The following is a 23,689-nucleotide window of genomic DNA, read 5'->3' as shown; positions in this document are numbered from 1 at the left end:
TGTGTGGCATGAAAGAGACCGACTCCTGTGGGTCACCACTGGCTGCACATAGACAGGAAGTTAGAGGCTACAGAAAACTGTACTCTTGGAGGAATTCCTCACAACAGGTGTCCAGCATGGCAACCTATTTCAGAGATATTCCTGTATAAACAGACAGGGCAATGTTGGTGGGATTGAGCATGCTGTCAATAACCTCATCACCTCACCTCTTTACATAGATACTCCCAGAAAATGAACAGAAAAGCATTAAGGAAGTGAGATAAACTGGAAGATAATGTATCTCTTTTGAGGAAGAAGAGATGATCAGGTATTAAAATTTTTTGCAACAATCTGCTGGTATAACTGAGAAGCAGGGAAGTCTCAGCTTCCAGATGGGAACCACTATAAACTTCATGCCCATGGATGTCTAAGAGAGACAATTATCAAATTTTCACCAAGAACTGCATCAAACCAGCTATGTGCTGTTAATCTTAGAGGGACCTTGTAATTGCCGCAGTGTTTTTCTCAGCTCATTCTAGATTTTACCATTTTAATGAAACCTTGCCTCTTATTTATGAAGGAGGTCTCGGCTTTCTTCTTCTTCTGGTGTGGATAAAGTTTATCTTGGCTGTCTTCCTTGAGCTTTTTCCCATACTGTTCTTAGTATAATACACTTGTCCTCCCACCCACCCTTCATTTGACCTTGCTTAGCAAATGATAAACAAAAGAAGTTGAAAGATAATATGAAAAAGTAGCCACTTTGAAATGCTCATTTTCTTTATGATATTTTATCAGCAGCCTTTCCTAGTATTTACTTAGTGGATTTTGAAACAGTTCAACATCTTTGAACCAAACATGGCCAAGAAACAAAATCTGAAGAACTTTATCTATTAGAAATTAGAAGAGCAGGATCAGTCTCAAAAGACCACATGTTAACATTTATTTTTTTATCTTCTAATCCCAGTCAGCATTTTAATAGTTTAGCAGTCCTTCATAGCCAGGCAAGGTGGTGCACACCTGTAGTCCCAGCACTTGAGAGAGGGAGTCTGAGAACAGCCTGGGCAACACAGAAAGATGTCATCTCAAGAAATAAGGAAGGAAGGAAGCTCCCTCATTGTTAGCCATGAGTTTTTTTAATCAATGCATAAAACATTAAAATGTTACATGCTGATATGGAACAATGTAATGTTTCAATATACATACGCATTATACAGCAGTTAAATAAGATTAAACATATTTATCTCCTCAAACATTTATCATTTATGATATAAACTCAACTTGTTTCTTCTGGACTTTTGAAATATACAGTACTTTACGGTTATCTGTAAGCACCCTCATGTGCCAAAGCAAAAGGCATACTACACTTCTAGAACTTAACGCGGTGTTCATCCAAGCCTCAATGGATCCACTTGATTCAAGAACAATACCCTCCATAGAGTCTTCCATAGATAGCTCACATTTAACTTCTTAAATGGAACAGGTCAGGAAGGATAAGCCCCTCACAAATAACCCATGACTCTTCTGGTTCTGTGTTCTCTCACTTTAAATGAGTCCAAAGTTTTCCAGCCCATGTCCGCTCCTTGTGTGCTAGTGTATTGATACCACCTACCTATTTAGCTCATCCTTCCACAGATCACAGATCTGCTTTTCAGACAGAAGGAGCAGCCATTAAAGTGGCTCCCTAATGAAACTTGGACTTGAAGGACAATAAAACTAAGTGATTTGTAAATTTGTGAAATTCCACCTGATCCTAGGTCCCTGACATTCCTTATTGCAAAATCTCTAAGGGACTCACCCAAGAGTTTTGAAGATTTCCTCTTCTGTGATCCACCTCCTTTTACTTCATGGTGTTCCCAGGTATTGAGAAATGGCCAACAGATATTTTACCTCCCAGGTTCTGAGAGCATCTCATTTTGCCATTTGCTGAGTTGAGCCCATAGTTTATAGTTAGCAATGACTCACCCAAACTCCTTCAGAAATGATACAGTCATGGAAGAAGAGGGCCTTAAGTGCTTATGAACTTTCTCCACCACATCTAAGAAAGGATTTGAGAGCACAACTTGCAACAAATAAGTATCAATTAAAATCAAGCAAGGTGTAAATAACTGCTCTCCTGGGTAATAGAGGAGAGACCAACTCTAGGAATTGGTCCCTTGCTTAGGCTCCACCATCTCTCCAGAGGGTGTTAATCTTTTGAGGCATTTTGATATCAAAGAACCCTCCTTCCCTCTTAGAGGAATCAAGGGGCTGATAACTTTCAACCTTGTTATACATAAAGTAAATCATGTCACCTCAGCATAGGAGCTATTATCATAAATTTCTGTCTAGGAAAAAAATACCAGGAAGTAGAAATGCTCAGCAATTCTAAGTCAGAATCTGCAGCAGATGAATTCTCAATTCTCTGCTTTCTAATTCTGAGCCAATTTTTAAATTTTTTTCTTTAATTTTAGATGGAACTCCATAGATGGATCATGTTCACAGAGACTTCACAGACATTTGGAGTAGGCAAGGAAAAATATAAACAGGTCACTTCTTCTCTCTCCAGACACTAGCTACTTGGTTTAAAGGATTTTTTTAAAAAAAAATGGGGGAGAACGGGGGGAGATGGAAAATTAGAGAAAAAGAGAAGGAGCATAAGAAGGGCAGAGACAAGGAGGAAAAGAGGAAGAACTGGGCAAAGTGTGTGGGAAGTCTTGGAGAGATAAAATAATACTTACTATCCTCAAAACATACCCCAAAGAGACCCCTTCCACATCCCCCCACCAGACCCGCCATCTTGTCTCCAGATGCATAGGAAGAGAAGAGACTCTCGCTTTGCAACCCACAGCTAACAGGAACTAAGCTCATGTCCTTTGGTACTCAGCTTCTGGCTTTTCTTTTAGAAACACACTGGATGCTACATGGCAAGAACATCTTGGAGTGAAAGAGTCAAGGCTATGGAGAAGATGAAACAACCTTATTGAGATAGATGAAAATTCAGCTCTCCTCAGGATCCTAACATGGCTTTCATCTCCTGTTTTATCTCCATCCAACACTCTTTTAAAAATGTTTACTTTGCTAAATGTAACAGAACACTATTTACGACCATTCTCTCTTTAGGCAGGTGTGTTGTTCAGTTCTCAAGCCTCAGGGAAAAGATGTGACAGCGTCTCTTGAAAAGAAGTGATAAGGCCAAAATCACAAGTGAGTCTTCAGAATGGTTCATGGATCCCAGAGAGATGGCAGAACTATCACCTAAGTTTGGAGACACCAAGAGCAAATAGGTCCTCATCTTTTGTTTAGGGCCTGGGTTAGGAGGCAGGAACTTCAGAAAATACAGTCATGGAGGATCCAGGTAAGATGGTGCCGGGCAGGGAGGTATTGCATCTCTCAGTTTCCTGCACATTTTTAAGGATGGAAGAAACAGAACAATTCTCATTGAATCGAAATGGTTGTGATTGGGCCGGGATTGTGGCTCAGTGGTAGGGTGCTCACCTAGCACAGGTAAGTCACTGGGTTCAATCCTCTGCACCATATAAAAATAAATAAACAAAATAAAAGTATTGTGTCCATCTACAACTAAAATTTTTTTTAAAAAAAAAATGGTTGTGAGCATCAGTCATCAGATTTAATAGTATTTGAAAATGGGAATGAAGGGAATTTAGCAGCAACCCATTTGTGACTTGGCAGCTGGCAACCTGATGAGGAACTGCTGATATGGAGAGGTCAAGGACCAAATGCCCCCAATGCTCAAGCCTCATTCAAGCCATGTGAACCCTAGACACAAAACTGTAAGAACTATCTCAAATTGATTACTTTGTTCCCAGTAGGAAAAAAAGAGAGAGAGAGCACAAAGTAGAAATAGAACTACGGAATGATAATGAAAATTTTGTTTCTTGAATATCAGAATTTATGAGTTGTGTGTCAAAACTCCTTGAGTTCCTTATAACTATTAATTTTCAATGGGTGTATTATAAAGACCAATTGTCTATGCCTTAATTTTCTTAGGCATTTTTCTTCTCTTGTTGTTTTAAACTGCCAAGTTTTGTAATAATTTGTTGTAGAACAATAGACAATTAATATACTGAGACTAGAGACCACTTATTATTGAAACAATAAAATGAATCTCTTGACTCAGGAAACAGAGGTAATCAGAGAACATCTGATCTAGGGGTTCAAATACTAGTCGTATGAGTTGTGCAACAATTTTTCCATCCTATTGCAAATTTCCCTCGTATTAGCAAAATTGGTGTATAAGTTGCAGATCTTAGCCTCGCTGTTTTAGTCAGCTTTTTCACAGCTATGACTGAAAGACTTGACAAGAACAACTTTAGAGGAGGAAAAGTTTATATGGGGGCTCCCAGTTTCAGAGGTCTCAGTCAATAGACAGCCAGCTCCGTTCCTCAGGGCTCGAGATGAGGTAGATCATGATGGTGGAAGAGTGTGGAGAAGGGAAGCAGTTCACATGATGATCAGGAAGCAGAGAGAAAGACTCCACTCGCCACAGACAGAATATATACCCCAAAGGCAGGCCCCAGTGGCCCACCTCCCCCAGCTACACCTACCTGCCTACATTTACCACCCAGTGAATCCATCAGGGGATTCATTTACTGATGGGTTTAAGGCTCTCATAACTCAATCCTGTCTCCTCTAAACCTTCTTGCATTGTCTCACAAGTGAGATTTTGGGAACCCATCACATCCAAACCATAACACTCAGTATCACCTATGCAAAAGAAAAGAACCTCTTTTCTAATAGAAACCACAGATAAGACGTTTTCTAGATGCTACAGTGAACATCTCCTTGCTTCTTTCTTACTTCATTTATCCAATGGTCCACCTCAAGCTAGTTGAAAGGGTAGTCAACTTTAGATCAGCATAATGAAATGCTTGACACTGATGAAGTAAAGACAGATTTCATCTGGCTCCTCATCTGGAGGTTCTAATTCAAGATTAGGCAGCCCCATACGTCTGGGCCTCTGGCAAAGGAAGTATATCATGGTAGGGCATGTCAGAGAAAGTGTTCACATCACAAGCCAGGAAGCAGAAAGAGGAGGAGACTAGGGTCCCACAGGCCCTCCAAGAGCACATACCCAATAACCAAAAGACCACCTAAGGTCCCACCTATCAAAGGTCCATGGTATCTTCAATACTGACAGCTTGTGGACCAAGTCTTTACATGTGGACCTCAGGGAGACACTTGTTTAAACCATAGCAAATAGTCATTTATTTGTTGACTGACTTATATGTTGATTTTTTTTGTTGTTGTTGACTCATTTATTGTTGACTGACTTAAACCCACAACTTGCGGATTTATTGACTCTTGAATTCACTTTTGAACTCAGAGTTAGATCTGATCCCAGTCAAAGAAAGATGACTGAGAATAGGAAAAAAATCTTCCCTCACAAAAAGTTTTAATGAACTCTTCAGGGAGAATGATTATTGATGAACCACTACGTTTTTATAATTTAGCTATCTATGCAATAAATATCAATTATACATAATTTTAAAATCAAGTAGTTTTAATGCTTATAAATGAAAAAAATTCTTGGTTCCATCTCCACGTGTTTCATATATAGCACCCTTTTTATCACCTTTAATTTAAATTCTCTAGTACAAAATTATATTAACTTTGGAATTTTGCTCTTTACACATTCTTATACTTCCTAGATGTCAATTTTTGTCAAAAGTTCATTTTCTCCCTGTTTTTATAGGGGGAATAAAATCTGTGGATCTTCAATTATGCTTTCACATTGCAGATTGAGGTACTAAAAAGAAGATCTGGTATCACACTCCTATAAAACAGTTCTATTCTCATCCCCATTATAGTAAACCATAGTAGAATAGTTGGGTGTTGCATATTCTGTTCTTAAAAATATATTACAAAAGGAAAAACCCCAATTAGAATAGTTTCATTCCACTTTAGCTGTAAACAGATTGCTACCTGCATTGCCTAATCATTTAAAAGTTTCAACAAAGAAAGAAAAGTGAATATAACATTAAACTGTTTTACATAAACCAGATATGGAGGAACCTTAAGTGCACATTACTGAGTGAAAGATGCCAATTGCAAAGGCTACAAAAGTACATCCAGCTATATGACATCCAGGAAAAGGGTAAGACTATGGGGACATTAAAGAGATCAGTGGTTCTGAGGAAGCAGAAAGGGATGAATAGACAGAGCACTTTTCCCTGTCAATAGACTTTGAGGACAGTGAACCTGTTCTGTGTGAAACCGTAATAGTGAATGCACGTCCTCATACACTTGTTAAAACCCACGGAATGAACACCACCATGAGGGTTCCCTAATGTGAACTATGGACTTTGGGGGATAATCCTGTGCCCCTATAGGTTTATCAGTTGTCACAAAGTCACACTCTAGTGGGGGATGTTGATAATGGAGAAGGCTATGCGTGTGTAGGGATGAGAATATCTAGGAAATCTCTGTACCTTCTGCTCAATTTTGCTCTGAGACTAAAACTGCTTTTAGAAATAATGCCTGTTTTTTAAAAAAAAGAAAATCTGAAGCTTACTATTCACGGTCAGCAATTGTCCCCTCATGGTCTTTCTGCCAGGTGATTGGCAGGGGCTTTTCAACTGCTTTGATGGATCTCTGCTGTACGCATCACTAGTTGTTTTCTCTGGGGAAGGTTTTTCCTCTGTGTTGAATTGAATCCTCCAGCATTCTGTCTAGGAAATACCAACCTCGTCATGGGTGTTCTAAGAGTTGATAGAGTGGATGGAAGGTGTGTGGTGTTGTGAGGAGGCGGGAGGCTCAAGCATCTCACTATGTAGATACAATCTTATGCTTCTATTTTTACCTTTCCCCCTTAGGTATAGCTGAAGGTCTGGAGCCCACAGTCCCTGCTTCAGTTCTCTAGGAAATAAGTCTCCCTAGAATAAGTCTTCTCCTACAGCATTGGAGGGATGATAGGGGTTGAGAAAGGTGCCAATCTACTTGTTTCTTGGTAGATTTTCAACTAAACCCCTAGTGTAAGCACCACCTGCTCCATGCAGGTTCCTAGTACCTTCCACTTCTGATCCTCTCTGGGGTCATGCAATGAGAATCAACTTGCTTCTTCCTGGTTCCCCACACACACACACCCGCACCACAGCTCAAGGATTTGTTGAATCTTGAATTCGTTATCTCCCATACATTCACTTTCCAGCTTCCAATTTGGGATATTTTTTCTCTTGTTCTCCACAACATGGTGGTTTCTAAACTTACTGTCGTTTTAGACAAACTTCAGAAAGAAATAATTTGTGGATTTGGTCTATGTTTTGTAACCAAATATTACAATGATATTTTCAAAAATTTTAGACCATTTCATATTCTTGCTAGAAATAGGTGACTGTACCCCATTGCTCACTTTATATCCCCCAATATTCAGCTAATGTGATTTTTAAATTATTTTAATATTTGTTGTTTACTGATATATCATTAGGTAGAAAAATTGTTTTAAGTTCCCTTTATTGCCCTTGAAATGGAACTTTTTGTGTGTTTATATATTTTTAATCACATTCATTTCATCCTGGTTTTCTAATTATCATCTCTGCTCATAAAAATTGGTTTATACTGTTATCTAACTACTCTCATCCCTGTTTACTCAAAAGCATATTGTAATGTTTTTAAGCACTGATTCCTGAATAATAACTATGTATTGTACGTGTGTATGAATACTTAAGGTGTGAGAAAATCACCTTTTACTTTCATCCTAAAATTATAATTAAAGTTTTAAAAACTAAATTGCATTTTATCAGAGTAGATTAGAAAACTGAAGAAGTCTACATCGTAAATATAGGATCCAAAATAACTTTACTTACACTCTTTAATTGATCTGAAAGACAAGCCCTACTAATAAATAATTTTGATTAATTTCACTATAAAAAGCCAACTCTTTTTAAAACAACAAAAAAATGGAAAATGGATACACGTTGTTGTAATCGAATATAGCCTAAAACTAAATAGTCATGATGACCATATTTCCCTCAGAAATCTACCAAAAACTTTCCTTCATTTTATTTGTTTGTTAACACTTGCAGGAACTTTGCTGAGTAAAAGTAATATGATAATTTTAACTCAGTATGAACCAAAATACTGATTTGTATTAGAATACAAAGGTTAATTCATTTATTCAGCAAAAGTTGATTAAGCCCACAGGATGTGGCAGACACTGTTCAAATTTCAGAACAGAAAAATCCAGTCTTTAGTGATAGAAGCCACAGTGACCAAGAGTGTGCATTGAAACCACCTTCCCCTTCCTCTTTTTTTTTAAGGTTTTAAATTTTTCCTTATTTTTATTGGTAAATTATAGATACACATAATGGTGGGATCCAGTGTTACATATTCATACATGCAAATAATATAACAATGTATTTTGGATAATATCATTCCCCAATTTTTCTCCCTTTCCTTTCCCTCCTCCCTTCCCCTTTCTCTCTGAAATCTAAAACAGGTAGATAATATCACAGAAAGATTTACTGAAGCAAGATTCCTCCCCATTCTACTCCAAACCCCATTACAAACTCCAAGAGGTCACTTACTTTGAGAATACAAAAAGGATAGTGTCAAATTCAGCTTGTATATTAGTCATGCTATATTAGCTTTTCATTATTACAATGGAATACCTGCAGTGATTAACTTATAAAGCTAAAAGGTTTGTTTAGCTCATGGTTTCTAGAGAGTATAGTCCAAGACTGGGCCATACCATTGCTTTGAGCCTCTGGCGGGAGTTCCAGATGCCATTAACAGAGCAAACTGCTCATATCATGATTCAGAAAGCAGAGAGAGAGAGAGAGACAGAGAAATCCCAAAATCCCCCTCCAAAGCATGCCCTCAGCCGGTGATCTTCCACTAGACCCCATCTCTCAAAGGTTCCACCACCATCTAACAGCACGCTCCTGGGTACCAAGCCTTTAACACACGTACCTTGGAGGACAGTCATCCAAAACATAACACGTGATGAATATCAACCAGAAAAAAGCATAAGGATGTTGAATAGCTTGATTTCATCATTCCACATACAACAGAGAAGCTCACTGTGTCAATATGTGTAATTATGATCTATCAATTAAAATAATATCAATTAAAAATAAAATGTAATGGTGAGTTAAAGCTAATTATAACTATGAAATTAAACTAAATAAATAAAGAAGGACAAAAATTCCTAATAAAGGTGCTAAACTGGCTAAAGCAGGAAAACCTCATGCACAAGCTCCTGTTTGTTAGAAAACTACCAGGGATAGCATGGGTGATGAAAAACAATTCCAGAACCTTCCAAGAGCTGAAAGCCATAAGAATGTGAAACAAAAAAAAAAATTCTTGCTTTGCCTTCTGGTAAAAAAAGGAGCTTTAAAAAAAAATAGCATCCAATGCAGGTAATACAGACAACACAGCCCATTGTCAAGAGTATCCATCACAAGATACATGAAAGGAGAGAGGAAAGATTGGGCTGGTGCAGGACTTTTCTTCCCACTTCTTATTGATTGAGTCACAGGGCACTTTCCAGCAGCAGCCCAGGCCAAATGGAGTCTCACCTCCAATTGTGCTGCAGACTGAGGGTCAAGGGAAAAGTTAGATGCCCCCCTGCCAGGCTATATCCTTAGCTTAACAGTTGGTAGAACATGAACTGAAATTCAGTGTATGTCTGACTTTCCAACTTCCTCTTTCTGGACCAGATGGATCCAGTTTGCTCCTTAAGGATTTTATAAGATGAAAACAACCCAACCTCTTTTTTCACAAAAGGTTTTATGAGAACAAACACAAAAGTACCATACAATACCAAAGTGACAATTTATGCATGCTGATTTTTCTACAGATGCTGACTGGATCAAAGTCCAGTCTGAGATCATAGTTCTATTTCAGAACTTGGCTGCCTATTTATTTGTAGAATGTGGTCCCATCAAAGGCTGTGGTCTGTCTGTCTTCCCACTAAACAGTGCCAGTCATCTGGTCTAGAAACTGAAGGGAGATACTGCCACATCCAGTTTGTGCAGATTCCAAGTCACGATCGCAAAAGACTGTTGTAGCTTTTTCTTTGCTTGTAAGAAACGGGACCTCATAAACAACATGGCACAATAAAAGGTGTCAGTCAGAAATAAAGGAAAGAGAGGATGGAAACGAAGCAACAGTTGGTTTATCTCCGTGGACAAGACACTGAAAATTCAGTAAAGATAGTCATAGATCAAGCTGAAGGGGGAAAACTAGGGTGCATGGTATATCTCTTTATGTGCAAGACAGTTAGGCTGTTCCTGCTTGGTTTTAGGTCAGGGAGGTCCAGATCAGTTATCTGAACACAGGCAAAAGTAAAATGGAAGTGATACCTTATTTGTGTGGAACATCGAAGAATAGGCAAGCTCCAGGTTTGTCTAATTTAAGGATGAGACAGATAAGAGACTATTCATATTGGGCTGGGGATGTGGCTCAAGCAGTAACGCGCTCACCTGGCATGTGCGGGGTGCTGGGTTCGATCCTCGGCACCACATAAAAATAAACTAAAGATGTTGTGTCCACTGAAAACTGAAAAATAAATATTAAAAATTCTCTCTCTCTCTTTAAAAAAAAGAGAGACTATTCATATTAAGCAAAAAAGGTAAAAACCTCATCAGAGTCTGTTTAATAAACACACTCACTATTTCATGAGTGTGTAATTATGCAGAATTACAAAAAAAGTTCAGGGAACACTAGTGGTACCTAGGGACAACAATCAGATGTCTGCAAAACTCTCCAGATCAAACCATAAAATCAGCCCATCACAGACAAATAAAGTACATAACAGGAAAAAGATATTACTTGAACAAAATAATGAAAAACTGTCCATTCATTTATCTATTCATAGTGCAGTGCTTAGAAGGGAAGATAGTCCTCTGGGAGAGAGGAAAGAGAATGTTTGGGAACACTTGGCAGCGTCCTGGCCTAGAGACTCTAGCTGGAAGGACCTGACGTTGGGCATATCAGGTGCTGACACACCTATCCAAGTGGCTTTGATTCCTCTCTCTCCAAATAGGATTTTAGTTGTAATTTGCCTCCCTGTGTGGTTTCTTCAGCATATGGAGAATTATACCCCTCCCACAAGTACAATCTTGGCAGTTTGTTCTTCCCTGAAAGCTAAAAATAGCATTCTGACTTATGCAGTGAGCTATTCTGAACTTGGTTAACTCCAGTCCATCTGGAAAAGATGTTTTGAAGGAGGTTGCACAAATGATAACCACACCCTGGATTGCGGCAGCTTCACTAAAGTGAGTTCTCCTGCTAGCCAGCCCTCCCTAAAGACACTCATGTCTTATCTTGTTTCAAATAGCCATAAAATGTTTCTATTCCTTTGGCTTAGACTGTAATAAATCATCACATCATCATAACAGCATCTCTTGAACACTTACTGTATGCAGGGCACTATTCTAAGTGTTTATTTGAATGAGTCATTTAATTTTTCATAAGACTAGAGGATAATTGCAGTTACAATTACTCCTATTTTATAGGTGAGGAACTGAGACCCACACAGCCCAAGGGACTTGTCCAAGGACACACAGATATTATTTTCTCATTTATTTAGTGAGTACCCAAGAAACACCATAGCTGAATATGTTTATCAGTTCTTAACTGCCCATTCACAGACACATAATATATTCTGAGAAAAGGTGAAAGAGAAAAATCACAGTCTTTAATTCCTTGGCTAAGTTCTCATCTAGAACTTATCACAAGGGGCTGAGGTTGTGACTTAGTGGTGGAGTGCTTGCCTAGACACGTGAGGCACTGGGTTTGATCCTTAGCACCACATAAAATGTAAGTAAATAAAATAGAATTGATCACAAACTTGGTAAAAACAGAGAGCTTTTCATCCTAAATGGGGATGTGCTTCTCTTTAGAATCCTCAGCAAACTTTGAATGTTAGTTAGAAAACTGTCACTTTGGAGTTAAACAATAGTTCCTTGGTTTTATTTTTCAAATTTAGATTAGAGTGACTACTTTCTTGTGTAGTTGATTGAATTGATCAAGAAATTGCCCCACATGTTCAGTCAGTAAGGCTCAAACCAGATTGGCTGCCTTAATACCTCTAAAGAGCATTAACACAGCCCCATCAGACACACTGGCTCACCGTCACCATGATTCTCAAGCACAGGAAACACTGTGCTATGCAACACTGTTAATTCTGGAAACCAACGATGGACAAATTATTTTCTAATCACCAATAGATAAATTGGTTAATAGAGTCTTAGGGGGAAAAGAGCTTGATCCACACAAATCACTACATAGATTCAATAGTCCAAAACCACATAAATGTCTGCACCACTGACCCAGCTCATGGCTTTATTGTGAATATTAGCCCAAAGTCAAAAAAATGAATGCCTTTGAGAAAGCCCATTGTCCATATGAACAGCTTTCTTTATGGCACTTTTAATGTCCTTATTCCTAAAACTGTAGATGATGGGATTCATCATTGGTATCACCACAGCATAGAATATGGATACCACCTTGTCCCTGTTCAGGGAGTAGCTGGAACTAGGTCGCATGTACACAAAGAGACCAGAACCATAGAAGAGGGTCACAGCCGTCAGGTGAGAGGCACAGGTACTGAAGGCCTTGGTCCTACCTTTAGCTGAGCTAATTCTCAGGACAGCAGCAACAATATAACCGTAAGAAATGAGGATCACAAGGACAGATATCACTCCAACGACAACACCCACAATAAAGTTCACCACCTGGCTGGTGAAGGTGTCAGAGCAGGACAGAGCCAGGACCGGAGGAAGGTCACAGAAGAAATGGTCGATCATGTTGGGCCCACAGAAATCATGGTGATAGACAGAGGATGTCTCAATCAAAGAGCTAAGGAACCCACCCACATAGGCGCCAGCCACCATCTTTAAGCAAAGCGTGTGGGAGATGAGGGCCGCATACAGCAGCGGGTTGCAAATGGCAGCATAGCGGTCATAGGCCATGGCGGCCAAGAGAAAGCATTCAGTCAGCCCCATGCCACAGAAGACAAAGTACTGTGTGGCACAGCCCACAAAGGAGATGGTTTTCTGCTCTGTGATGATATCAGAAAGCATCTTGGGGCTTGTAGCGGACACATAGCAGATGTCCAGGAAGGACAAGTTACTGAGGAAGAAGTACATGGGTATGTGCAGGTGAGAGTCCATCCTGATGAGGACAATAAGACTCAAGTTCCAGGCCACAGTCAGGAGGTAGATCCCCAGAAATAACACAAAAAGGGAAGTCTTCATTTGAGGATGATCTGAGAACCCTAGAAGGATGAATTTTGTCACAACTGTGTTGTTCCTTTGTATCACCATAGGTGTCCTGCATGAAGAAAAGAAGAAACCTTGTGTCAGATCAATTGTGTTCATTATTACAAGAACAGAAATGTCCTAGAAGATTGTACAGTCAATACCCCGTTTCAATTCCCGCCAACTTCCAAGAAAAATCTTCCCAGAGCAAGCCAGGGTTAAATAATACCTTGGTGTTATTTTAAATTTTTATGTTATATGTCTTCTTGGAAAAAAAAAAAGATTCTGATGAATGAAGTAGAAAGTGGCCAGGATCAGAAAGATGATTTTGTCCTCAGCTCCATTCCTACATAGGTGAGGACGGTGGAAAGCCACGCATCCCTTAAAAGCCTCACTTCTCAAGATGGCAGGGTTGAGTCAGAGGAGTTTCAATTTCCTTTTAGAACTGGATTTCCTAGGGGCTCTCTTAGACTTTCTGACTTAAAAATATAAACCAAATTAAGATTAAAAAAATTATGCTTTATACATCTTCAATATAAGAACTCCAATGGCCTATAATCTTTAACGTATTCCATTTGGGGAAAGGAAATCCAATCATCCAAATCATTCTTCTACACTGCAAAATGAAAAGAAAAAAAAATATGTATATCTGTGTGTATATGGTAAGGACTAGACAAATTTACAATAAAATTCACATAAAATTCATAGAAAGATAAAACTTGGACTGGCCCAGTTGGCTTCCATCATGGAGTTAGAGATGGGGAGCCATCCCAGAGCTGATTGAAATGGGCTGACCATGGTGGTCAAGAACTTATATTTCCTTAACAAGAAAAGCTGGGGGAAGAGAGGGTTTGTTAAATAGTTAAGGACAATGATCGGCGGAAGACCACTTTGATGTTAGAAGGCCACATCAGATTATCACTTTGAAAACATGAGGTGAGCCCATTGCATTTGACAATTGAGAAAGACAGGGCAAGGCCTGATGTGAGATCAAAATGAGGAAATATAAATGGGTGTAAAAAGGCAGAAGTACCCTGGGAGGACTCATTGGTAAAATGGAATTTGCTGGTATTTCATTTGTATGGAATTTGGCCATGCGTGCTTGGTTGAGTGTAACTGTTTGATTGTGTTTCTCCATCACTCATCATATTAAAAACTGCTTCTCACTTTGTAGTTTCTAAAACTTTGAAAGTTCTCTATAAATCACCGATTGAATGTCAAAGCTGAAAAAAGCCAAGACTGTTCTTCACCATGACATCAATCTATTGTGACCATAAAAAAAAAGAAAGAAAAGAAGATGAGTTTGGTGTTTCTTATGTTAATGAAATCTTCTCTCAGAAAGTTTTGTCTGTTCTGTTTATGGATCTATCTACCTGTAACAGTGTCTTGGATGTATGAATCCAATAAATATTTATTGAATGAATTAATTCTTTTCATTGCTTTTTCTCAGAGTTTAATAGAGTGGCTATGGATTATTATATTTAATCTGTTATAATAATAAAATATATAATACAAAAATAATAATATAATAATCATAATTAAATACGAACACTTATTTAGTACTTATGGTGTATCAGACACTGTTCTGACTCAATTTATACAAACCCATTTACCTCTCCACACAGCTTCAGGAAGTGGCAACTACTCTTCTCCTTTTACAAAATAAGAGGAGGTTGTGAGGGGAATGGGAAAATAAACAAGGAGAGAAATGAATTACAGAAGAGGGGGTAGAGAGAGAAGATGGGAGGGGAGGGGAGGGGGGATAGTAGAGGAAAGGAAAGGTTGCAGAATACAACAGTTACTAATAGGGCATTATGTAAAAATGTGAATGTGTAACTGATGTGATTCTGCAATCTGTATTTGGGGTAAAATTGGGAGTTCATAACCAACTTGAATCTAATGTATGAAATATGATATGTCAAGAGCTTTGTAATGTTTTGAACAACCAATAATAAAAAAAATTAACAAATTCAAAAAAAAATAAGAGGTGGAATAGACTGAGAATTTATAGTTGTCATTTGTTGGATGAATGAGGTAGGAGAAAATAAACTGGACTTACGGGATTATTTTAGACAGAAGTGTCCTGAGATCTTGTGCTACAAGAGAAAAAAAAATATATCGGTTGCTTTGCAACCTTCACATCTTTTGAAAACTTTAGTTAATCTGCATTTCTTTCTGCTCTATGCCTGCTTTTTGGTTCTGCCGATGTTTTATATACTGGCCTCTGTTTAAACACCTGCTTGTAGAATCCAGGATCCTTGTTACCAAGCCTTCCTAATGACCTATGGGAGTTCATTATTTTTAATGGGCAGAGGTCACCACACTCTTTCTCCAAGAGGCTACCCTCTGTCACTCACTCCAGGGTCCAATGCAAAAATCCCAGCAATCGTTAGAAGACTAATTGTTCTCTAGAGCGATGGTGAAAGGGGCCAACCACCAGAACCTTCTTTCCAGTCCTCTGTCTTATTCTCCTTTGAGTTTTCACTGATTTGGATTCAGAAAGACTTCCTACTTCCTTTCATGTTAGTGGGCAATCTTCTACTTTATGATCCCTTTTCTTGGAAGTTAAAAAAAAAACAAAACACACACTGTACTAAAACAGTGGTTAATGACACCGATTTTTAACTGAGAAAATTGCTATCTTATCAATATAAACGTGTGAAAGTTGCTATCTTGTCAATATAAATCTCAATTTTAACTGAGAAGCTGCTATCTTATCAATATAAACGTGTGAAGTTGCTTAATCTTTCATATCAACTTCTTCATTTCAAAAACTGGTATAATAATAATGACTACCCCAGGAGGGTTGTTGTGACAATTAAATAAGATGTGGATAAGAATAACAAAATATATTCCATCCTTGTACAATTACGTCAGAATGGATGCTACTGTGGTGGATAACTAAAAAGAACCAATAAAATTTTTTTACAAATAAAACTTTTTTTAAAAAAAAAAGAAAGGCTTAACTCATAATGGAAAGAATGTAAACGTGTCATTAACTTCATCTGTTGGGTCTGGCCAAGAAGCATCTTTCTTGCAGTTCACGTTTTATGGTGACTCATTGGCCATGTGATGACAATGATGCACTTTCTCCTGAAGGTTTGGGTGCTGCTCCAGGCACTGTCACAACCTGCACATGTCACTACGGGAAAGTGAATTAGCTCCTCTGGGCTGAGCAGATTGTGCTCATTTTCCAAGGACCTGTGAAGCTCTGAAAGTCTGATATTTTAAAACATCAGTTTTGTGTTTTGATAAGTATTTTCTTCAGGAATAACATTTTCTCCCCCCAAAAAAATTATTCTGTTTCATGCAAATCAAATTAGCCATCCTTAGTCTGAAAAGATAAGAATAAATGACAAAAATACTCTCTACAAAGGAATACCATTCCTGAGACCTTTGATATACAAGATAATAGTGCTAACTTATGGAAAGAAATTGAGTAACTGAGATCATTAAAATAAAAAGAGGTCAATGACTTCCCAAATCAACTGTGAACATGAACATGCAACTTTGCCAAAATAAACTTTCTTATCCAGGATTAGAGATAAATTGCCCAGGAGATCCCAAGGCTGAGAGGGTGAAGCCAACAATGAAAAGTTAATTAAGATCTGAGAAATTTAAAAGTGAACCCCATAATTTTTATTTGGACATTTTCTTAGGATTAGAAAAAGCTAATAAGAAAGAATAGCAATAGGTTTAATCTGTCATGGCAAAATAGATAAAAGTTGAAGACTCCTAAGACTATAAAGCAATCTGTAAATATAACAATGTTCCCATTAGATGTGTAAATGAAGAGTAGAAACATGCAATGTATTTGTCAACCCATCCTATAAGAAATTTGAGAATGAGGAAGAAAGTCACCTTATTAAATCTCCCTGAACAAAACTATAAACTCAGCATACTTTTATTTAAAAAAAATCCAATTTGATTAAAATAACAGAAGTTTCAGTAAATATCAAAAAGTAGCAAAGCAAGTCTATTGCAAAACATCATGTATACTTAACATTATTCAGTGTGTCCTGAAAATGATTCAGATGGTGTCATGGTGAATTTGGGGCGGCAACTTGACTGGGTTAAGAGATGCCCACATAGGTGGTAAAGCATTATTTCTGGGTTCATCTGTGAGGGTGTTCTGGAAAAGAGTGACATTGCAGTCATTAAACAAAATGAGGGGCATCTGCTCTCACCAATGAGAGTGGATATAATTCGACCAGCTGAGGATGAACAAAAAAAGCAGAGGAAAGGTGAATTCTCTCTATATATCTCCTCTGGAGCTGAGACACCCTTGAACATCAGAACTCCAGGTTCTCCAGCCTGCAGACTCAGCAGTTTGCATTAGCAGCCCAACCCCAACCCTGGTTCTCAGGCCTTTGCCTCAGACTTAAGAGGTAACCATCAGTTTCCCTGGTTGTGGGGCGTCCAGGCTTGGAATAAACCACTGCCTCCAGGTTCTCCAGTTTCCAGACAACCTGATGTGGGACTGTCTAACATCCCATAATCATAAGTCAAATCCCCTAATAAATCCCATCATCTATCTATCTATCCATTCGTCCACACACAGCCAAGTTGTTCTTTCCAGAGAACTCTGACTAATCCTTGTGTTAATTTAATGTTATGTGGTTTTATCATAGGAAAATGAGCATCAAGACAAACAGCAAATGAAGGCAAATACTTTCCCCATAGAATTATAAATGTTTAGCAGTAAAAAAAATTAAAAAAAAAAAAAACAGTGCTTCAAGATTGAGCTCAAAATTTATCTTGCTAAGATTCCATGTACTTTAGAATATGTTCTCTGGCAGATTCTCCTAAAAGATGATTTGCTTTTATGTTCATTTAACATTTTAGAGTAGTTGTTTTAATGAGTTTATTTGAGTTGCTTTGAAGCAAAGACCACAGAAAACTCCAGAGATGCTTAGCAGTAAAATGCTATCTTCATTCTCAAATTGGAATTTGAAACGTAATCTCAGTTTGTATTTCTTCCACTAGCAACTAGTAAAAACTTCAGATCAACGTAGATCCAGAGTCTTTTACCAGGCAGCCCTACTAAATCCAAGATAAAAGTGAATTTACAAGTTTTAGAAATCTTTTAAATATATATGCAAAGAGGAAAACATTCACATCCTAGAAATCAGAGGATGTGAATTCTATTCCCCATTATACTGTAACAAATTGGGCTATTGATTTCTCTGGGCTTCTTTTTGACTCTGAAGAGGTAAAGCAATGACCTCTAAAAATCCCAAACAGTATGATTATATCTAAGATAACTATATTAGCAAACTATTATCTGCACAAAGCCCTGCTGGTTTAGATCCCTGTGGAATGCTGCTGCCACCTATTGGAAGTGTTCCTAAATTGTAGTCAGTTTTAATTAAAACTTAAGATCCCAGCATCTCAAATAGGGATCAAACCATCTCCAAACCCATAATGTGCTCACTGTGCTCCAACAACCGTTCGGATGCTCCTTGAGCACTTGAACTCAATATGATTGTGCAATTAAATTTCAAGGAAGATACCAAACCAGGGAGATGGGCAACTTATTGAACATAATGAAAATGGTGCATTGAAATAATAAGAAAATATGTTTAGATAAAGGTGATGGTAATATATAATTGCTGTTCCAAGCTAATATATACGTTTTTATTAAATACCAGCTAACTCTATATTTTAATTAAAATGCCATCTAACTTGAATGAGGTTTTAAAAAGACTTTGAGGTTTAGTGAATCTTACTATTTTTATAACACTTTTGCTATACTTGTTGTTTTTATTATTCAAATACCTAATTATCTCATGAGAACTAGTTGTTTGTGAATAATGTAAATGTTATGCTCCTGAAAAGCACTTAAGAGATTAGATTCTTTTGGAATTGCCAGCTAAGACTTAAACTGAAAAGGAAACATTAGGATATTTTAGGTGTTGATTCCTAAATCAAATGAAAACACCCTTAATCAGTGCTATAGTAAACATTGTAATAAAGATTTAAGATAATTTTAGTGCAAAATTTTTCCTACAGATTGAGTCATTTGGAGACACATATAAATCAATTCTTTTTTTTTTCCTTTTTTCTTTTTTTTTTAAATTTTTTATTGTGGGTTGTTCAAAACATTACAAATTTCTTGACATATCATATTCCACACTTTGATTCAAGTGGGTTATGAACTCCCACCTTCACCCCATACACAGATTGCAGAATCACATCAGTTACACATCCATTGATTTACATATTGCCATACTAGTGTCTGTTGTGCTCCGCTGCCTTTCCCATCCTCCACCCTCCCCCCTCCCCACCTCTCCCCTCCCCTCCCCTCCTCTCTCTCTACCCCCTCCACTGTATAACCCTGAGGGTCTCCTTCCATTACCATGCAATTTCCCTTCTCTCTCCCTTTCCCTCTAAATCAATTCTTGAGTATGAATTTTCTGAGAAATCTTTGAACATTACCTCCAACTACATGTCCCCAGGTCTGAATTTCCCTTGGGAACAGTCAAAGGGAGCATTCCAAAGGAAACTCTTCTGGTTTCAAGATGATGGTCATGCTTCAAAGGAGAAGAGATTCTAGGAAGAGCCAGTTTTCTACCACTTCAATCACCTCCAGCCCAGCCCAGATTCACATCCCTGAGTCCTGACACAAAGGGACTGGAAAAAGAATGGTGGAGAGAAGAGACTGAGGAGTGTTGGCGATACTGAATTGCTAATAGTGCTGATACTGGCCAATTGGACAGAACCAGGGGATGATGCTCTCAGAGCAGATGCCTGTGTCTTCAATGCCAGCATCTCAGCCTTGAAACTGAAGGTGTGTTAGTGATATGATGGGTATCTGTAGAAATCCATCCCAGTCCACACCAGGAAAGAAGCAAAATGGTAGATATTGCAATGGTAGATAATTATACAAAGGCATTCGAGAGACCCCCAATGGTTCCTAGCACTAAAAGAAATTTAGAGGAATATAAGGTAATAAAAGAAATTCAAAGGAATCTGGAATTCAAATTTAAGATCCTGGAAAATGTCTTTTGTGACTACTTTTATGGTCATGTTTTAGTATTCCACTTGTTGTGGGCAAGAACATTGATTAACACTGCATTATTAACTTCAATTCTGAGCAAAGAGGATATAGAGGGTACAGAGGGTGGAAAATGGAGGACTAGAGACAAGACTTTGAGGAATACCAGCTACATGTATGGGGGCGGGGGGGGAGGAAGGGAGAATCATTGAAAAATACAATTAATTATTTCATGCTCATTCTGTTTCCCTAACACACACACACACACACACACACACACACATACACAGGAATGGGATGGAAAATGATACAACCACTCTGGAAAACCTTGCCATATGACCCAGCAATCTCATTTCTAGATATTTACCCAAGAAAAATAAAAATCTATATCTCAAGTAAACCTGTTTGAAAGTGTTTTTATGGTTATGTTCATAATGGTCCCAAACTAAAAACCATTCATGTCCCTAAACTGCAGAATGATTAAACAAATTGTGTTCTATCTATACAATAGAATTTTATAAAACAATAAAAATGAGTGGACTCATTCTTGCTAATGACACACAAGAACAGTATGAGAGAATTTCAAATGCATGCTACTAAGTGGAAAACAAAAACAGACTCAGACAGCTTTTCCTGCTTTCCAATATTAATTTTGTCCACCCATCTCTGACACTTGTCTTCAGCAAAATCAGGGAACCTTCTAAATAACAGCATCTGTTACTGTCCTCCCACCACAGTGCTTCTCAAAAATGTGGGCTGTCAATCATGCTGAGTGAAATAAGCCAGACTCAGAAAAATCAAGGGTCCGGTATTTTCTCTCATATGCCCAAGCTAGAGCAACACAAGGGAAAGAAAGTGGGGATGAGATTGGATATCATAGAGATACAAGGAAGATCAGTGGAGTAGAAGAAGGAGAACGAAAGTAAGAGAGGAGGAAATGGGGGACGAATTTAATAAAACCACATTATATGCATATATAAAGGTACCAAAGGGAATTTCATCTTTATGTATATGTAAAAGAAAGGAAGTTTAGTAGAGCAGAGGAGGAAGAATAGGGGGAGGAGGAAGGGAGGGGGAAAAAGGGAATGGAGATTGATATTAAATTCCCTCGATGTATAATTTTTTCAAAACAAACCTAGTCAGGCTTGGAGGCACACGCCTGTAATCCCAGTGGCTTGGGAGGCTGAGGCAGGAGGATCACAAGTTCAAAGCCAGCCTCAGCAAAAGCGAGGAGCTAAGCAACTCAGGGACACCTTGTCTCTAAATAAAATACAAAATAGGGCTGGGGATGTGGCTCAGTAGCAATGTCTCCCTGAGTTCAATCCCTGGTTCCCAAATAAATAAATAAATCCAATTATAATTATAATGATCTAATTTAAAAAAATGTTGCTTCTCCTTTCTCTCACTTTCCCCTCAATGCCCTACTCTTAGTCCTGTAGGTAGACATGGTTTGGAGGGGAAATAGTATGGAGACTATGCATAATAAACTCAAATTAATATGCTTATTTCCCTAAAACTTTGGATTCTTTCCACTGACTTATACTAGGAAATATCAGGCATAATGATCTATTCAGCAGTGGTTACTATGTAATCCAGTAAATACCGTGCTACAGCCACTCCCAGATGATTTAAGACATTAAATACAAAATACAGAGTATATAAATAAATTGTACCCAAACTAATGTTAGAAAATGTCCTTCTTGCTAACATTTTTATAGCCTGCTGGACATGTTCTCCCAAGATACTCCCCAAATAATTTTGCAATATCTTTCAAGCTTGGGAGAAATAATTTCTCTTCTCAAAGGTCATACTCTTGTCCTCCTGGAACATGCTGATATTTGAACCTAATTATGGTTCAGCGACAACCAGGGCTGGTTTAGTGGATCTTGAGATCAATAGGTATCTCTTTGTAAAGAAATTGCTTCATATGAATTTAAGAAATAATCATCAAGGAAGGAATGGTTTCCTCTTCTCAGGTCAAGAGAGACTGTTTCCATGGCTAGGAAGGATCAGTCACTTGAGGGTTTAAGGTGATCATCTTTCTTTGGGTCTACCTAAACATCCTCATTCCAAATCTCAGGATCTTAATATTTTCAAACATGTCATAAATTTAATGTAATAGGCTCTGTGACTTGCACCATAAAAAATTGAGCTTGTTTTACATCTTACCAACTCTGAACCTACAAAAAATAAAATATTCATTTTGGAGATTCAATAGAGGCTCTATAGTTGTCTAATTGGGAAGTGACTGAGTTTAAAATCCCAATTTTTTACTTTATTTCTTTAAGTGCTCCAGTAAAGTCAGAAATATCCAGCCATCTAAGAGTTATGGTATCATCATTACTACTATAATGATCAGGTGTAGCAGTTGCTTGATTTTCCAAGGATTGTCTTTAATGAGAATTTCATTTTAAGAAACTTAATTATCGTGTAAGCATCATATGAGCAAATTATTTTTATTGGTTCTTTTTAGTTATACATGGCAGTAGGATTCATTTTGACATAATTACAAAAGCATGGAATATAATGTATTCTAATTCAGTCCTCAGCACTTTCCCTTCTCCTCCCCTCCACCCTCCTCTTTTTCCCCTTCTACTCTACTGATATTTCTGCTTTTTGCTATAGTTTTTTTTTAATTTTTGTCTTGTGGATGTACATGATGGTGAGAGTCACTGTGGTATATTCAAATATATACATTGGAAAGTTAGGTCAGATTCATTTCAGTGTCTTTCCCTATCCAATCCCTCTTCCTTTCCCTTCATTCCCACATGCAAAGTTCTTACATGTCTCTAGTGAATTACACAATACCTAGCCAAGAATAGTCATAAATAAATAATTACAGAACGCTCAATGAAATAGTAGCAAAGTGAATTCAATAGTATTTTGGAAGAATCACTCACCACCGTCAAATGGAATTATCCCTGGAATGTAAGGATGGTTCAACATAAACAAATCCATAAATGTGATACACCCACAATAATGGAATGAAGGTCAAAAACTATATGATCATTTTAATAAATGTAGAAAGACATTTGACAAAATTTAATGTTCTTTCATAATAAAACTCTCATGCAGTTACATATAGAAGGAATGTAACAAAACACAATAAAGTGCACGTAACGCAAGCCCGAAGCCATACTCAATGGTGAAAAGAAGAAAACATTCCTGCTAAAATTAAGAATGAAACAAAGATGCCCGCTCCTACTTCTAGTCAACATAGTACTTTAAATCCCAGTCACAGCAATTAAGCAAGGAAAAGAAATAAGATATTCAAGGCAGAAAGGAAGAAGTTACACTGTCCCTGTTTGCAGATGATATGATCTTATATTTAGAAAATTATAATGACTCCACCAAAAAAAGCCATTAGAACTAACAAATTCAGGATTTTTTAGGATACAAAATCAACACCAAAAAAAAATAGTACTATTTCTATACACTAAAAGTGAACTATCCAAACATGAAACTAGGAAAACAATCTTATTTATAATAAGTTGCATACCAAAAAAACTTA

The 23,689-nt window shown here is 37.7% G+C and overlaps 1 protein-coding gene across 1 annotated transcript; it reads right to left on the bottom strand.

The window, feature by feature from the left end:
• Window positions 1–12,287: 12,287 nt before the first annotated feature.
• LOC124093296 (olfactory receptor 5A2) lies at window positions 12,288–13,247 on the bottom strand. Its single transcript, XM_046445698.1, has one exon. It carries the CDS (start codon window positions 13,245–13,247, stop codon window positions 12,288–12,290), a length of 960 nt encoding a protein of 319 aa, XP_046301654.1.
• Between the last annotated feature and the right edge of the window lie 10,442 nt (window positions 13,248–23,689).

This window comes from Marmota monax, unplaced genomic scaffold (genome assembly GCF_021218885.2).
Source record: "Marmota monax isolate L192 unplaced genomic scaffold, Marmota_monax_Labrador192_F-V1.1 WCK01_AAM20220418_F8-fsc00038, whole genome shotgun sequence".
In the NCBI taxonomy this organism is placed as follows: Eukaryota; Metazoa; Chordata; class Mammalia; order Rodentia; family Sciuridae; genus Marmota; species Marmota monax.
The sequence above is the reverse complement of the archived record's forward strand: the minus strand, read 5'-3'. Positions and strand labels throughout refer to the sequence as shown.

Coding starts and splice junctions, on each gene's coding strand:
- LOC124093296 (XM_046445698.1), bottom strand. CDS start 13,247: ATGGTGATACAAAGGAACAACACAGTTGTGACAAAATTCATCCTTCTA.